General features: G+C 39.5%; 1 protein-coding gene across 1 annotated transcript in view; it reads left to right on the forward strand.

Moving 5' to 3' along the window:
- adam12b (ADAM metallopeptidase domain 12b) overlaps positions 1 to 18,837 on the forward strand; it is a gene marked incomplete at its 5' end in the record, with an annotated part of 85,165 nt that overhangs the window by 24,819 nt on the left and 41,509 nt on the right. Inside the window, 2 exons of the mRNA XM_083922372.1 lie at positions 706 to 779; positions 18,415 to 18,493. Of these exons, the coding sequence (XP_083778498.1) occupies positions 706 to 779; positions 18,415 to 18,493 (153 nt within the window). The remainder of the gene's footprint in view (positions 1 to 705; positions 780 to 18,414; positions 18,494 to 18,837) is intronic.

The raw sequence follows: 18,837 nt of genomic DNA on the forward strand, positions 1-18,837 counted from the left end.
AGTGCAGTCTTGAATTCTGTGGGGAATATGCCTACTTGTATCAGGTGATTAAAAATTGCCACACCCTGAATTAAAAACATTTTTTAAGAGGAGGTTGGGATAGGGTCGAGAATAGATGTGGAGGACGTCTGTGCTGTTACCATTTCCTTGAGCATTTCAGCATTAACCAGTCTAAAACTGTCCAGCAGTGCTTCACATTGAATGCTGGGTGTTTCTGCAATTGTTATGTCCAATTGTTATGGAATTGTGAAGTTGACAGATCTTAGACGTGATATTGTCATTTATACTCTAGGTAGGCCCTCTGAAACCATCAGAGGAATGGCAGACTAACAATACATATATAGAAAGTTGATTATTGAATACATTGCTATTGCAGAAAAATGCTGACCATATATAGTGAAAAAAAATGGGATTTGGTTTCATAAAAATCCTACTCAGACAGTATGGATAGAAAACTAAAGTTGGTTGGTTAATTTTGAAACTAGTCCAATGTACCAACTCCTGTGTCATGCACAGACTCTGGAAGTGTAGGATGTGGTGGCGTTCTTCCTGTTCCTCTAACACTATTGTGCCTTTCCACATCCTTCCCTTGTATAAAGCCTGTGTGTCAGTCTTAAGGTGAAACTTCACACAAATGCTGATCCAAAGGCAGGATGGGTGAGATCCGGGCACCTCCTTAACACTCATCTTCTTTTTGTGTTTCAGAGTTATCCTGCGTCACTCAAGTTGCTGGTTCGTGCAGAAGGTGAACAGTTGATCCTATTGCTGGAGAGAAATGCGTGAGTTTTTCTCGAATTAAATTCTGTTTCCCAATTCATTTTGTGTACAAGGACAGAGGAAACTAGATATGTATTATGTTAGTCACACAAAGCCAATAGATAAACCCACGCCCCCAGCTATGGCTGGCTATGTAGGAGGAGGAGAAGTTGTATGGGTCTGGGCTATGGTCTAGTGTATTCAAGGAAGGAGAAATAATATGTCCCCTAGTGACTAGACTCTTTTATGGTTCAGTCTCTCTGAAGGGCCGGGAGATGAAAGCTGATAAAGAATGAGGAAAAGGAGAGCTCTGAGGACATGTTTGTTCTCCCCTGATTTGCTTTCCCTCTTCACTCCACTCCCTTCTAGATTGTGGAAAATAACACAGTGAACTGTGAAACAAGAGGTGGGGATCATTTGGAGTTAATACATATAAAGATACACATATTCTCAAACACAAACAGTTTTATAAAAAGAGAAAAAAATGCTTTGAAACCAGAATAAAAAGCATTTGAAGGGCAGGTTCATATCCATGGGCATTTGCAGTCTCAATGATGGCATCACTTTGTCTGGTCTTGTTCCTGCCAATGTTTCTTATTCAGGATGAGTGGAGACATATTTTATCCTGCTGCTCTGAAATACAGTTATTGACACCGGAACAGTGGTTTCGTTAGACTTTCACATTGTCTGTCGTTTTCACAGACAGGGTCTTAAAAAAAATCTATCATAATCTACATTACACTTCATTTAATGAATTATTATTTTCTAATGATAAGACATGTTTAATAACATTGTATTTTCTTTCATTAATATTTATGTTATTTTAGTCAATATAAAAAACAAGTTTATAGATTATGCATTTATAAGGGCATGGACAGAAAAGGGGATCAGACCCTGACCACAAGGTCACTTCATGTCACCACAAGCAGAGTTTTTTATGTTAATGAAGGCCACAAAAACACTGCAGCCATTGAGCCATCAGAATAATTTGGCTTTTTATAGAATCTTTGGACACCAAAGTTGTTGCCAAGTTATCGGCTTTATCTGTTGATCTCTTCGGTTGAGCTTCCACTGCGGGGCAGACACAGCTGCACTGCGTTCCAAGTGCGAGGCGGTCACCAGAGTTTAAAGGTTAAAGATTGCCTTATTAATGTTATCAGGTTCCCTAATAGCATTGGGTTTAAATCTCTAGTACTGCCAAATAGACGCTGTTGCTTTCCGCTTTGATACCAATTTCTCCGCTATCGTCTTGTCAGTAAACTCTTCTTCTTCTACTCTGTGCTCATCTGATGCTGACGGAGCAGACACTTTCAGTTAAACTGGACAGGGGTTGAATTAAAGTTACGATAGATCGTCCTCAGTTCTACTCCGTCAAAATGATGGACAGCGTTAAGATTTTTCCATCATTGTTAAAAAAAATATGTCAAATGGAAAATATGTGGTCAACGCAACCTGCATTGGATAAACTGGTCTGCTCCCCTTTTTAAAACTGCAGAACCTCTGTGGGAATTGGAAAAATGTGAAACAACTGCTGTTTTGAAATTTAGAATTGAAACTTCTAACAGCCAACAACTCTGAAATATTGCCAATGTAAAACCACTACTGAAAAGATTTAAAGGGACTATTTCAACAAGCTCTCTACTATTTGAGCAGATAAACAAATAGCTTAACACTCATTCAACACATATCTCAAGGGAAGCTTGTCAGCCCTCAATAACACAACTCAAATACTTACCAAACCAACGAAAATAGTTTCTACAAATATTATATCCCTGTCCAGAAATTAGATACTCCCTAGAAAAACTCTGTGCTGACTGACCCTACCATTCCCTGTTCTCCATGTGACCTCAGCATCAGCTGTGAGTCATCCATCACCAGCCTGAGGCCTGAGCGCATGCTGCCATTCCCATCCGGCCTGTTCTCTGTCAGGCCAGATGTGTCCTCTGATATCGCTTCACCAGTTCAGCCAACTCAGAACAGGTGGTCTCTGACCTCTACATGTTCTGTTTTGTCGAGACTTTGACCATTCAGTCTTGGGCTGAAGGAAAGATGAGGGTAGATAAAAGGAAAATGCCAAGATTGTAGCTATGCCTTGACATTTTCCTGAATAATGTATAGTAATGTTTTCCAAGCTGGAAACACTAATTCCTGCTGCGATATGTCATTTTCCTACATTTTAAACGTACACTTTGCACACTCCAAGTACATTAAAGTTAGTTGAACCAATCAGTTGAGATATGCTTGACAGTTCAATTGCTCAACATGAATAAAATTGTTCATTTTATGGTTTGAATAGCAGTTTTTCTCCAGCCAGAACAAACTATGGAAGTAAAAAGGCAGTTTTCATAATAACAGCACTTAGAGGTGGGGTACAAAATGTTTTTTTTTTCATTGAAAGCTGCCCTCTTGGCTTCCCCCAATGACTCATGCTCTCAGTATGGATATCTTCATTCTATATTCTTCATAGCAGCTTCTTGTTTTTCCATGACGCTCTGCAGTTCTGCTGCAAGGCTGCATGGGATTTATTTTATGGGGAGCACAGGGGTCAAAATTGTCTTGATTGGATAATGAATTTAAGCATCAGCGCGGAATGTACCTACAGCAACAACAGAATCTCATCAGAACTATGTTGAATATTTTAAATAAACCTTAAACCTCTTAAAGAACACCTTGTACTTTACATTACCATTGTTGTTCAGGCCCCAAAATCCTTGTTTTCATCTTAAACTTTCTATTCAATGTAATTTTCCAAAATAGCATCCAATGTTTGAGCACTTAACTCAGTGTAAGCATGGTCTTTCTTTGAAGAATCAGGCGAGGGGCATAGAAGCAATACAGTTTGGAAGTTAGTTAACTTTAATGCTGCTCAGGGAAAAATGTGGTGAACACACTTAAGGTTTAGGGGTAAAAAATATATATATTGCAGAAGCAAGGGAAAGGGAACAACAATCATTAAGTTGTGGAAGTGAATAGATCTGAATAACTTAGCAAGTGGTGCCTCTTTGTGCTGAGTTATGGCAGGTTTTCTGTGAAGGCTCATCCTTTTTTACTTAAACCTGCTGATGCTATGCAGTTTGCTCATTTGGCACCGCTACAGAGCACACCTGCTCCAAGGCCAGTGTCAAATTATCTCAGTCCTCACCAATATAAACACGCTACCGGATCCAATTAATAAACTTCTGTTTGTTAGTCGCTTGGACCTGTTCCAGGAAAAACCTGGCTACAAGAAATGAGTGATGGTTCACTGTGTGTGTATGTGTATGAGGGGATTGTTCCCATAAGTAGCATACAGCAAGACTGAATGTGTTTAAGATAGTCCTTGTCTCTTTGTTTTTGTACAACTTGTAAATAAAAACTGAAGCTTAGATTTGATCAGATTTCGCAGGGTGGTAAAGGCCACTTCCTTTGTGTCCTTGTCGGACACTCAGCTCAAACTGTAATATATAGTATAGGCAATGAGATAACTGCTTCTGTACGTCACAGACCCTTAAATTATGAGAGTTTTAGACGTTATCACCAAAAGTATATCACAGTTGTCAAAAGAAAAGCCCTGCAAACATCAGTTAACAATGTTCATGTTTGCTCAGAGTAAATGTTCATTTGCACTCTGTGTAAGGAGCAGTACATTGGGATGTGACTTCGATCCGCCTCTCTGCTTCAATTCAACCGTAACAGTCTTATATTTCATTACATATTTAGCTCAACATGGTTCAAAAGAAGAAAATTATTTCCCATTTCCTTGTCACGTTTTTGTTTTTTATAACGTAAGAGCAATGGGAACGCCTGTCATAAACAGTATTTAAGACTGGGCGTGTTGTACAATGCAAACCGAGCTGGACAGACGTGCAGACTTGTGCCAGCAGTGGCTGCTTTGATGTATAGCATTGATCAATGGCACAGTTGGCCAGCTTCAAATGATTAATGGTGGCCGTATGGGACATTCAACATTAGTCTTGATTAAAGACTTCAATAGCACTGTCTGGTGTGTGTGTGTGTGTGTGTGTGTGTGTGTGTGTGTGTGTGTGTGTGTGTGTGTGTGTGTGTGTGTGTGTGTGTGTGTGTGTGTGTGTGTGTGTGTGTGTGTGAGAGAGATAAAGAAGTATTTAAGATGTACAGCTTCGCTCACTTAGTCAAGTTTTCAACATTAAATATCATAGTTCCTGGTTTCTAAGGCTCTTGTTTGAAATTGTTTGATGATAATGCTGATATTTTTATTTGAAGTATCCATGTAGCTTTCAGTGGCCACAAGTGGTAATTAAGAGTCTGAGATAAATGCTATGACATTCTTAAGTTTTACAAGTAGAAAACATTCATAAATTCAGAAAGAAATAATTACCACCATAAGCTTCTGGTCATATTAGACCAAGGCTGTATTGAGTAATATCGCCTCGCTTTAACAAAGGAAGCCAAAGTACACAATTGTTACATGTCCTGCAAAAACTATGAAACAACATAAATTCAGAACCAGAGATCTGATCAACTAAAGGAAAGCAAGATTATGGATCTGCACAGACATTTGATGCCTGCTTTAGTCTCAATTTACAGCTCTCTATGGATACATTTTCATCAGTACTATTCTTTAGGGAATACAATAATGTTGAAATGCAAGTTCAGCTTTTGAAAAAATAAATAACAAAGCAACTTCTACTTCTCTTAACATTGAATATTCTGTTACCTGTGCTTACATTGCTGAATGCAGTTTATTTCCATCACATTCCAAATATGCTGTTTTCATTAAAATGATTATATTTTCAGCTCCACAGTGAGCTGGATGTGTTCACAGTCTTACTAGCTCTCGACACAAGACCATGCATTTCCCAATGAGAACATTTCCTTTCATTCTTTTGTGGCAGGAAAGAAAAGAGGAAAAAGCCCCTTTTGAAACACATGGCTATATCTAAACAACATCATTATGTTTTTGACAAAGAAAATTCCCATAGCAACATCCCTCGTGTGTTTTGTATGGGGAAGAAGATGCACTCGGTTTCTATAGTACAGCTGATAAAGCCACTTTTCCTGTGTGGTACCACCGAGGAGGTATAATATCACCCAGTGCATTCAACAAGGAGACTCTCAGACCAAACAAAGAGAGATCCCAGGTTTCCTTTGCACTTAAATTGTATCTGTCAAGAATATGAGATGAGTTGAACTGTATGTGACTCTTTCTTTCAGCTGAGCTTTTAATGTGGAAAAGAATTGGCTGCTGGCGTGTATGGGTGTCAACTATGATGCATAATCGATGTTGTAAAAGGAACTTTATGTGTATAACGAGTCAATAATTATGGCTTTCCATGCAGTCTATAGAAAGCCGTGCTGACTTAAGGACCTACATGAGGCCAGGAAATAGATGGATGCTGGATGTTGAGCAGCATACAAAAGCAACACTTTGCAATCTATGTCTTCTTCTTCTACTGACTCTTGCACCAAATTTTCCATCGCTCCCACTTCCTTTGACCCTACATGTCTCATTTTCTCTCCGTCTACATCCAGGTTTTCTTTCTACACCTATTATCTCTTGCTTTCTCTCCCTAAACCTTCCTCCCACATGCTCCACATGCATGCTTGAGTTATTACTGAGCAGAGCTTCTGTCACCATGCAAACCTGACACCGTCAAAGCCACCGGTTGGGAATGCTGGACCTCAGGCTGCCAACACATGTGTACCTGGCCAAATCTCTGTGTGACTTATACTACTTTGGATGCCAAGGTGTTTTGTTCTGCCTGTCGCAGTCAATTCAGACATTATTACAAGGTTAACAGCGTCGGTCACCTACGAGCAAGGGGCTTCTTTCAGCTGTTTTGCTGCACGGTTGTTACACAGATTTAGTTCTAACTTTAACACATTTTTTTTTACCACTAGGGAATTGATAAATTTGGTCAAAAATCACTCCAAAATAACACATCCTGAACATCAGGAAAACCATAGAAATCCCTGCTGGGAGTTAGTATTGGATTGTAAGCACTTGTTTTCTGGAGACTACTCACAAACCCCCATAATGTCAGAATACCTGGAAATGCCATCCATCCTCTGAATGCCCTCTGGTCTCTAGTTTGTGGTTGTAAAGTTTCATGAGGCTGTGATTATTATAGGTCACAACGGCTAATTTTATACAGTAAGCTCAAGTTTCAAAAAATGGTCTCACTACGATGGAATGGCTTCTATTGGGACTAACATCATCTTACATGAATACAATTGGGCTTATTGAATCTGCAAGAGTCTCAACATTCCAGATATTTCCAGGACTGTGGGACCCAAGTTTGTAGAAATGTTCAAAAACACCATTTTAGAATAAAACACATTTGTACCGCATGAGAAAAACTGCAACTTTTTTTGCCGCAAACTGTCTGGGATTTTCATAAAGTGTGCATGTCTGTAAATGGAAGACTTGTGGGTACCCATAGAACCCATTTCCATTTAGATATATTGAGGTCAGAGGGCAAGGGACCCCTTTGAAAATGGCCATGCCACTTTTTCAACATGTATCCCATATTTGAAGCATTATTGAGCCACTTTCCCAACAAGCTAGCCTGTAATAGTTGGTACCAATGGATTCTTTCAATTTTAGATTTAGAAGAGTGCTCCAGGTCCCCTGGTGAGCTGTCAAAACGTTAGTAGGAAACTTTGGACATTTTGGGAAATATCCTTTCTGGCAGAAAGTTAGATAGGATTGATATCACTCACAGCCGGTTAGCTTAGCTAAGCATAAAAGCTGGAAACAAAGGGAAACAGCTAGCCTGGCTCTATAGATAACAAAATCTGCCTACCAGCTCCAAAGTTCAATAATTAACCTGTTCCATCTTGTTTGTTTGATCCATATAAGTGTAATAAAAAGGGTTTATGTGCTTGTTTAGTTTTTGGCTGCAATCAGTAACTACCTGGAGTTGGTTTCTGTTGTGACAATGCAGAAGTCTCTTGCAACAAAGGAAAAACACAATGTCACACTGCATTGGCCAACCAAATACAGTATATGCAATACATGCACACATTCTTGATTGCTTTGTAACCAGAACAGTATATTTCCACTCTCCTGTACCTGCTTCTGGCTTTTTGTCAATGTCAGGTTGAGTAACAAAATACTTTGACATTGCTTTGACATGCATGTGTGCAGTGGCAGCTATTCTAAAAGAGTTCTGAGGCACTCTATAGCAGGAGTTTTCACACATCCTGTCTGTCCGAGTATTGATCCGGTTGTGAATTTCACCTCTTTTTCCCCTGATGACATTGTAGTTGTAGTTTTTGTTAAGCCTAGAGCACATACTAATCTCATTTTGCCTCCTGCCATCTTTAATTAGTTGGCTAAAGAGTTTGTGGATAATGCAGAGCACCCTTGGGGAAGTTGCCCAGTCTTGAAGGACAATAAGAGAGAGAGAGAGAGAGAGAGAGGGAGAGAGAGAGAGAGAGAGAGAGAGAGAGAGAGAGAGAGAGAGAGAGAGAGAGGTCTTAGGCGTTGCTCAGGGAAAAGATTAGAGTGGTAGTTTTTTGACCAGTGGGATCAAAGCCAAGCATCTGAGCCAAGCTAGCTCAAAGTCTCTCATAGTTAGTTTTTTCCCCTTTTAAGTCTCTCCCTATCATAGGTCTCTTTGCCTCCCTCGTCCCCTAAAAGTGGGATTGATTTTCCAGACCCAGAGCTCTCTGGGGAAGATACGTGTTAGGCCAGTTTTTTTGACCAAAGGGTAGTTTAAGTTGATCCAACCATAAAATCCTTGCATACTATACTTCTGGCCTGCAATAAAGTGTCTGCATGACATTATTCACATATGTATTTAGTTTTTGTAGGAATAATTAGCCAGAATGATTGATGCGTTCCAGTTATTGTCATAATTTTGCATAAGCAAGTGAACCAGTCAAATACATTAATGCACTAATGCAGTACATCAGCATATGGCATCATCTATTTGCTACAGACATATTATAAGGGGCCTGCAGCAGTAGAGAGGATGTTGAGGGTGTTGTCACAGCACTTAACCAATATAGGTGTGTGTGTGTGTGTGTGTGTGTGTGTGTGTGTGTGTGTGTGTGTGTGTGTGTGTGTGTGTGTGTGTGTGTGTGTGTGTGTGTGTGTGTGTGTGTGTGTGTGTGTGTGTGTGTGTGTGTGTGTGTGTGTGTGTGTGTGTGTGTGCGCGTGTGTGCCTGTGTGTGTGTCTATGTGTGTGTTTGTCTCTCTCTCGCTCTCTCTCTCTCTCTCTCTCTCTGTATACATTCATTTCTCATTCATTAGTGGAACATCACCCACTTTAACTGATTTTAACCTTTCATATACTGTACAGAGAGTGGATCACCTGTTAAAGGTGCTAGCTGGCAGAACAATCAGGATCCTCTGAGCGCAAACTGGCTTCTTTCTGAGCATTTCACAGAGAGTAGGAGCCTCCAAATGAGATCACATGTGTGATGCAATTACATCTTTGTTCAGAAACTGTTAAAAAGGCTGCAGCTTTTTTATTTTAAATTGGACTCTGTGATATTAACATGGTGTCAGTGAAGTGAACTATTGCCTTGGTGACCAGAAAATCTATTATATGCATTGGAGTTTTTGATATGATGGAGTGGGGTTACAGATGTTGATGGTGCATAATATCCATATTGATCTTCAGCATCATTTATCTGCACCACCAGGAAACACTGCTGTAAAATAACCCGGAGTGTGGTACATGAGTTATTACATTACCTCGCTGTGCAAAAATAGATTTTTCAAGATAATAAAATACATGTGTGAACTAAACATTATAATGCACTTCCATGCATTTGTCTATGACAGGATACAGCCATTAGTATACAATTTGTCTTCAAATTACAGTGCCATGGCCAGGGAATCAGCCGAGTGTATCAAGATCACTTTTAACAAACAACCTCGCCATAAAAGCTTGATATAAAAGCTCTAATGAAAAATCCTTTTCAAAGTAGAAATTGCTTTGTGTGTGATTCACATTCTCCTCTGCATTATGTCTCAGCACAGCACAGAGAATGGGTCATTTGTAGCGGACCCATGAGAAATAAGGACTCTTCTGCCCGCGACAGCACAGCTTGGCAGCTGTTTTACACTCTCAGTGGTGTTTATCTGATATGGTTAATGCCAGCAATATTGCTCACCATGCTATCAGCCCATACAGGTGATATAATATACCGATTATAGGGATTATTGAGATTGCTGCTGATGCTGCTGCTCCTGAGCTAAAGCCACAGGTCTGCAGCATTTTAGATTGGTTTTATCATCTTCCAGATCCATTCAGATAAAATTGCATGATGCTTCAACTAAACATAATAAAGACATTTCCCCATGCATGTATATACTGTAAGCACAGCAGCCTTTCAGAACTGCCATGTCACGTACAGCAATGTATGGTTTGAGAACAATGTGACATACAGCTTTATCAGTGAACTGACGGCTTACATCCATCAGTTCAGAAGGGCTGAGGTGTTAACGTTCAGCACACAAGCATGCAGAGAAGCAAATACTGTGAATGTATACTGAGAGTGATAATATGTTATTTTGGAACAGAAACAGGAATTCTACAACATTTACGGGTTATATTTATAATAAGAATGTGTTTAACATGGTTAAACTAGTAAAAATATAGTCGTCTTAAGGATGATTTTTTTGACTTAAGGATGAATCAGGTGAATGATCAGCTGTACCCAAGCCACTAAACCATTCTATTAGAAGTAAAACTGTACATGGAAATGTACAATAGGCTAAAATTTAATCAGAATTCAGTCTTTAAGCTTTGATGGTTGTGTACAATAGACAGTTTGAGTTTTAATAATCCAGTTCATCTTTGTTTTTTCTTCATTTTCTTTCGTTTGATTGTTGGACAGCTGGCGTTTTTTTTTTCATTGTCCGACTTCTTTTAAGCAATGAGGCTCTGTCCTAGAAATAAATAATAGATATATCATTTTTGATTGCTCACATTGGACATAGTTATCAGAGAAATGTCAAGTGCCTTAAAGCTAGAAACCCCAAATCAGGCTACTGATTAATTTTTAAAAAAATCAAAGCGCTTTGTTATTTTACCACCTGTAGTCAGTCCGATAATTGACATCTCCCACTCGATACCTAGCAGCCATGAGGACTCACGTTACACCGCCTCAGCATCAGCATCAGCATCAGCGTCAGCATCAGCATCAGCATCAGCAGCAGCATCAGCATCAGCAACAGCAGCAGCAGTAGCGACAGATTGCTCACCCTGATCCTTGAGTTAAAATGATACATCAGTGCCAAGTGAAAGTTTCCATCTCCACCATGTTTGCAAGGTAATGGGGTGGAGAATGACAGATTGTATGCTATTAACTTATTGGAGAATCAGCGCAGCATCCATGAAAGTGTAAAGACTGGGTTTAATGACGTGAGACATTTTTTAAGAGGAGGGGAAGAATGCCTTGTGTTGTGTGGGACTGGAGAGCTTATGTTCTGGGATGTGTGCAGTCAGTGGAGCGACGGCATGTTTATTAAAGCAGTTGCAGCATAAGTGCTTCTTATAGCTCAAAGTTTAAAGTTGACTCTGGTAAGTAAGTCAACTAGCGACATTAATGATTAATAGTTAACAGTTAACAAGAAAGGCTCGAACATACTACGCTCAGCAGACGGCTGCAGATTTGTATCAGTCATGTAAGTGGTTCCAGGAAAGTGGCTGTCCACGACAATGCACACAGCATTGTGGCTGTGCGACCGATAGAAGTCTGCAGCTGTCCACTGAATGTGTAAAGTATGTCAGAGCCTCTCAGACACGTGAATTTGGACTCAGTTACGTATAGATCAGTTAACAGGGTTTGGCTAGTGATCTCTTATATAAGTTAATCGTTTGAAACTCTCAGAGTAAATGTATCCAAATGCAGAAAAGACATCAAATTCTCTTTCCAGAAGACAGTTGAGGTTGGATTTAGACTCTTCCTTAATGATTTGTGACTGAAAATAATCCGTACAAGATCTCCTTAGACTTGTACTATAACTGTGTTCATCATTACAATAGTTTGATCAAGCACATATTTAGTGCTCTTATCAAAAGTGGATTTTTCTGACAGCTGACATATAAAGAGTTTATGGTTCACTGCTTGTTAGCGGTGGTGATGTTGCCTCCAGGACTGTGCCATCCGGTGCCCAGAAACATTCTGTGTTGCTTTGTTAGGGTAATAAATAATTCATACACTCCTTGAACCACACATTCCACATTCATAACCATTTTCTGTTTAGTCTTGAATGCTTGGAGCATTAATTACCACTTACCATTACTACGGCCTCCGTAGTTAAATATGTGGAGAGGATACAGTACAAATGCCAGCGGCTAATTTTGCACAAGATGGCATGACAGAAGCTGACCGTACCCAGAGAGAAGTTAGATGGTTGGCCTGGATTCATGTGCACGGTTCACTCTTACTGTATTGTAGATGAGCACATTTTCCCTGCCGCTGATTTGACAAACTATTCCCTTTAAAGGGTGCAGGGGGAATATGACATCATGCGTTTTGTACAGTTATGAGGGAAAATATGTTTAGTGTGGGAATTCTTTTATGGTGTTAAATATTCCGGACGTGTAGGCCAGCAGCTATGAAACAGCTCTGCTCTACCTCACTGCTGTTAGCTGTGGTGGTTGTCGTTTAGTTCACAGAGAATAATAACAGTGATTTAGTTTCAGTACAAATTGCAATGTTTCACAGCCATCAGACATGTGCTTTCGTTAGAAGTATAAATGAGTTTGAGGCTTGACACTTCAGCATTTTTTTTAATCCTTGTTTTGCACCTGCAGCTTACATTTTTACCCGTATTCTGTTATCAGTTCTTAAGACTGTTTAGGACTCTTTGAAAATAAAAAAGAAGTGCCAGTAAAAAGCAACGGTGGTAAAAAAGAAGAAATATCTGAAAACATAAAAGATAAGGTTACCATCGCTGTGCTAAAAAAGAAAAAAATATTTTGGAGATGTGAAGAAGATATGTCAGAGGTAGAAGGCATACCTAGAGCAAAGAAACTGACTGAGTGATCTGGGAGTTATGCTAGAAAAATGACAATTGATGCACAATGCCACACTATGGATGCCCATGTTTATCTTAAGGCATGTACTGTATCCTACCCAATAATAAAGTCACTTCTCACTGTGTACTGTCAAGTGCTATCTATAGAATTGTACAATCCAATGTCGGTACCTGCGGTCGCTCAGCATCTGTACTCCTCCTGTTAGAAGGATGCTGTCTATTTCCCAACTGTCACCGACCATCGGAAGCTTCCTATCCCCCAAGGAGAAAAATCATATGACCTCACTGTCACTCACTATCATTTCCTCTTATTACTTTCTGTCAACACCAATATATTATCTTTCATGGAGCCTAAAGTCTTCACAGTGCACAAGTCAAGCAGTCATGAAGCAGATCATATGGTCAGTGATGTAGCTCAAACAGGACAATGTCATTAGAATATATTATCAGGAATTTGTGTTTCCCCATGAATGCTTGGGATTTTTGTTATTTACAAGTGGTTGAAGATGAATGAATGAATAAAGAGTGTGTGAGAGAGAGCCATCCTCCCCTAACTAGCACTATACCATGATTCATCATTCATGTCTTCTTTCTAGTGCAGAAAGCCTTGTTTCTCCCTCTGCAGTTTGTTTTACTGATGTGATGACTTAACTCGCCTCTGGCTCCACATCACACGCAGGGCTGTGAAGCCTGAGGTGAGGGATTGAGAATGTTGTTTAAATGAGCGTACCCTCTTGTTGATTGAATGGTAAAAAGGCAGGTTTTCATTTGGATATGAACCCGATGTCAACTATAAAATGGAAACAAGTTATAACACTCATCACTGTAGCTTGTAAATTGTGTGCCTGAACACTCACAGATTGAGTCATTGGTACATTTGTATCTGCAGGGCCATTCTGGGTCTTTAATCTCTAAAAACAACATGGCAGAAGTGACTGCTTTCTTTCTGCTTTTCTTTTCACTATGATCAGGATGGTATTTTGGGAAACGTGTCATCATCTGGACTTCTGTGAGCTCACAGCAGAATGATTTAAAAGTTCTCATTCCCAAGGCGTCAAATACTGTTGTTTTATCTCGGCCCTTGGCGTTTGGCACTAAACACACTGAGCTTTCAACTGTAAACCCGTCTGCGTGATATTATGGTAGACGCTCAGAGCAAGTGCTCCAGGATTAAGAATGCCAAACTCTTAGTAGGGAGGCAAGTTGGGGTGGTGGATGGGTCAATCAACACTGTACTTTCACCCAGGAGACTGCATTTCATGGCCTGTGCATCTGATGTGGAAAAGTTTTTCTTCCAGATGACGGATAAAGGATGACTCAAAAATATCTTTAATACAACTATCTGATCAGTCACTGTAGTTATGTTACAAACCCACTTTTTAAAAAACTTTTTTTCAGTTTTTCAGAGAAATATCTCCACATCTTGATTGGCACAAAACTTGATGCAGACATTTAATCGTTTCCAGAGGATGAATCCTTCTTCGGTGCTCCCCAGACTTTTCCACTTGCTTGTTCAGTTAAATTTCTTCAAATGTCTTTTTTTGGTGTTTCTCAGACATTTAATATTGTGCCACACTGCCTACAAATCTAATGACATTCCAATCAGCCTCAACTGTACTTTGCACTAATTAGTAAATTCATATAAGATGGTAGCTATTTAAGTTACTTAACATTAGCATATTAACATTGTTACTGTGAGAATGTTAGCATGCTGATGTTAGCAACTAAAGTCAACACACAGCTCTGTCTAATTAAAGTCTCAGAGAGCTGCTAGCATGGTTTAACACAGTGAGACAGCAGATTACGGACAAAGATATACGTACTTGTTAGCAAACTGATAGTTAAAGTGATATGAATGGCTGTATTTTTTACAAGGCACTGTGATGTGGTTTCTACCAAGAGAGGCACAAATCTACTTGAGTTATATTTTACAAAGCTAGAGAATTAGAGTGAAGGAAGGCACTCCTCTAATTCTCCAGTTCAGGGGATTTTTCTGTTTTGCTCCCTCCACTCCTCCCACCCTCATCTCCTTCTCTCCCTGGTTTTCTCTAGCTTTGCTGGCTTTTGTATACTCCAGTGCACCCACTACAGCCAAGCCTAAGCTGAAGAGACATTGAGCTGTATGTAAATCAATTTGGAACGCAGCAGTATGTGAAAATAGAATTAGAGTTGTCAACCACACCTCTTTAGTTCCTCCTCTCTACTTCATCTATCTCTCCTTCTGTAGTAGCGTGCTCTTTTTCAAGTTCTGCATACAGTACCATAAGTAGCAGCTATAGGAAGGCTTAGGGTTAGGCTCATGGGGGAGAGGGGGATTAAAAGAAATCACTGAAGTTAGCACTCTTCAAAGGAAGCAGAGTTACTGCAAGAGGAGTCACATTTCTCTCAAATGGTTTCATGCTCAAGGGGCTTTGTGTAATAGTGAATTATTACATGAGGCATGGAGTCACATGTATGTAAATGAGGCTCAGCACTTTAAATTTGCATAGAACATTGTACTCTCTGGATGCTAGGGAAAAGGATGGTGTTAAAAAATCCTGATTCATGTGAACAACGCGTGACACATCGAGTTTTGGCTTCATCGATTACGCCATTGTAGCGAGTCTGTGTCTACCAGGTGTTCTTTTGTTCTTTTCAAATAAAACTTTTGTTTGGTCCAGCAACAACAACAGTTCTATCAGCTGTTATTTCAGATATGACAGAAAGTCATATGCGGTAGAATCAGAAAAAAACGTTTTTTTGTTTTGGTCCACCGTAATGAGTTTTTCTGCTGTGTCCTTGTCTGTATGGTCCCTGCATTGTGATTGTAATATCTTCAGCAACCATTCATTGATTGTTGTGTCGGATGTACTGTATGTCAGCAATCCACTTATGTCAAGAGATGGAAAGGGACAGCAGGGATGGGAGGTTGAAAGATCGACAAATATTGCAAATATCTCCTTGAATGCCTTTTCTAAACCGTAAATCATACTCTTAATTATGTGCACAGAAAACATACTAGGCTCCAAAGGAATGTGTGGAAAGCTGCCCATCTTTAGAAACAATTAATTATGCATGCTGTATTGTACATTAATTTTCAGGGAAATTTAATTCTTAAGAGCATTTTATAAGATACTAAATAAAAGAGACAGAAGATTATTTTTTAGACAAATAACAGTGTTTTCTGCTTCTCAGAGGTGCTATTAAATAGCCCCTCATTCATCACAATTAACCTCGAAGACTCTTAATGAATCGTTAATTAGACTGTGTCTAATGAATCACAACACACACTTTGGAGCATTGGCTCAATGGTGAATCACTCCAGCAATTATAGGAGATTTATACTGTTTTGAAATCACTTTTTCAACTGGATTGAAAAAGAAAAAATTCAAGTCAGAAAATTGTATAATAGCAAGCAGTAATGTAGCAAAGATGCACACTGTCAGCTCACAGCCTACAGCTTATTCAACAACTGCCGTTTGAGTTTGAGACTGCAAAGACACATTTTTAATCACAAGCTCTGAATTGCTATTCCATTCATAAATTGCACCACCTGTCTCTTACAAAATAGTGAACAAGCAGCACTTGGGTAATTCACACTGGGTGAGAATTGAGGCAATTTTTGGCCCATTTCTCATCTACCACTTTCCATCTAAATTGCATTTGATTTGCTGCATGTTCCTCTTGATAAAAATGGGTATGGAGATGGGTATGTGGTTCTAAGAAAGGAGGTTTAATCACAGAATCATGTAGTCTGGTGTTTAGTGAGAAACTGGACCCTCACTCTTCTCCTTTGTTGTTGTTTTTTCTTTGGCAAATCTTGACTGATGCATCTGAGGTACAGTGAGGATGACATTGTCAGTCTGCTCTCAAAGAAAATGTCATGTCTGTTTTTTTGAAGATATGCTTAGGAGAAAGTAAAACTAATGCATGTTTTTAAATGGTTGTATTCTGCAGCTCGGATTTATTTCTCTTCAATAAAAAGGCAAAGAAGGAAATATTAGAGCTGTACAAACAGGAGAACCAAGGGCATTTGATCATTGGTAGGGCCGTTTTCAGCTGTGTAAAATCCACAGTCCCACACCACAGAGCTTAAAGGTAACCAGTGAGGGCAAAGGAAACTCTATCCAAACACACAGTAAACATCCATGGCCTCATAAACTGTGAACTCGTGCCAAGGAGTTGATTACAGGCCGATTCCATCATGTAAAACCTGCAGGTTTAGTGCAGTATGTGTTGTAGAACTAAGGGCCACGCTGCCCTAAGCTGGCTTTCCCAAACATGCCCCTAAAGTACTGCACGTGAGCATTTGCTTAGAATTACCAATCGCATGACACAAATCCCATCTTAACTGCAAACAAATCCTGTATTAGAACATTTTACATTTGCCCTGCTTTCACCAAAACTATAGCATTGCTTTTGTGTTATTGGGAAGTGGCTGTTTATCAGTGTCACTTTAAAAACACTGCTTTTGCAAGTTAATTATAAAGACACATATTTGGGGATTTTCCATTAAGCAAACAATCTGATGTGTCATCCATTTTTAATGAGACATACCGGGCTCTTTAAAGTGATTACTGGCCGCTGGCTTATCAGATTTGTTTTAAAGCTTGCTAATGGTGTGATAAGGCACATTAAAGCAATAATAAGTATTTAATGAAGTTAAATTTGGTCAGGCTCGGGCCACGGAGGATTGATCCTCTTTTTAACCAGGTCTTAAAAAATGAACTTTGAATATACAGATAAGATATTAAATGGTCCTGAAGCATGAAAAAAGTACATTATTGGCCTCATCCTCTCTCATCTAATTCTGTTTTTTTTTCGGTCCATGCAAGCTGTGTGGGATGGCAGAGCTCTGTGGGATATGAATGATTTCCACTGTGATTTGGACAAACACTGTGTTCCAGATTGCAAATCCTTTCCATATCCTCTCCTGTCTGTATGAATCCAATGTTTTCTGCAGAAAAAATGTCAGACAATGAGTGATTGTTTTCTGAAACTTTTTGTCTGTTTGTTCTGTTGCAATCTATTCACCATTGGTCCATGTTGTGGGGAGTTTTTTTTTAATATTAATATTTTGAACAGGAATCATGTCACGTACAGAGTTGTTGAAAAAATTTCCCTTTTCCTGTGTTTTTTCCACCTACTGTTTACCGGCTTGTACTCCATCTCTCTTTCTGTCACACACACACATTCACACACACATCGCTAGATCATCCTGCCTGATGTCAGTGTGATTTTGCAGCTGCAAAAGATGGGTGTTTCTGTTGCTCCGTTGCCAGTGCTTGGGGTGGGGCTCACTGTGTCCATCTGCTCATGGCCTTAGGATGAAAACAAACATACACACACACACACACACACACACACACACACACACACACACACACACACACACACGGACACACAGTTTAAAATATGTCCACAGCAAAGAAAAGCACATGCACAAAATAATTACCTCAGCAGGGATTCTACTCAGTCAAGGCTGAATGCCAGGGGATTCAAGGACATGTACAAATCACCTAAGAAAATCACAGACAATCAAATCTCTCATAGAGCTCCAATGCTAAGCATTTAATCCACCTTCAAATCCTGAAGAGCAACACTTAATATACAGAAAAAGTCAACTAAGGGTAAACTTTTTTTCAATCTCACATTCACAGTGATGAAAATAATACCTTGGTGTGTTTGATGTGTCTGTTTCTCTCTTTTTTTCATAGGGGTCTTTTCGCAAGCCATTACACTGAGACACATTACCGGGAGGATGGAAGTGCAGTCACCGGTGCTCACAACTTCACGGTATGGTGACACTCAAGTCTTTTTGACACTTATGGTCCAGTTTGATGTGCAGTGGTGCTCCAGTCACACTGTAAAAACCGACCCTTTAACAAGTGTGCACAAGGACAGATGTTTTTTTACTCATAGAGGATCAGTATTACAGATTACGTATAATCTACATTGTATTTTATGTACTTGTTAAAAATCTAGTTTACGATTGAAAATAGATAAGTGTTGTGTTTTTTTACCACTACAACGTGACCTGATGTTTATTTGAAAGCCTCTGGCTGTTGTCCAACAGGATATCTATCCTGTGGCCAACTTGATTATGAGCTATGTTCTATGCTGGCTGTTTTTGAGCCAAC

Source organism: Echiichthys vipera, assembly GCF_963691815.1.
Source record: "Echiichthys vipera genome assembly, chromosome: 11".
In the NCBI taxonomy this organism is placed as follows: Eukaryota; Metazoa; Chordata; class Actinopteri; order Perciformes; family Trachinidae; genus Echiichthys; species Echiichthys vipera.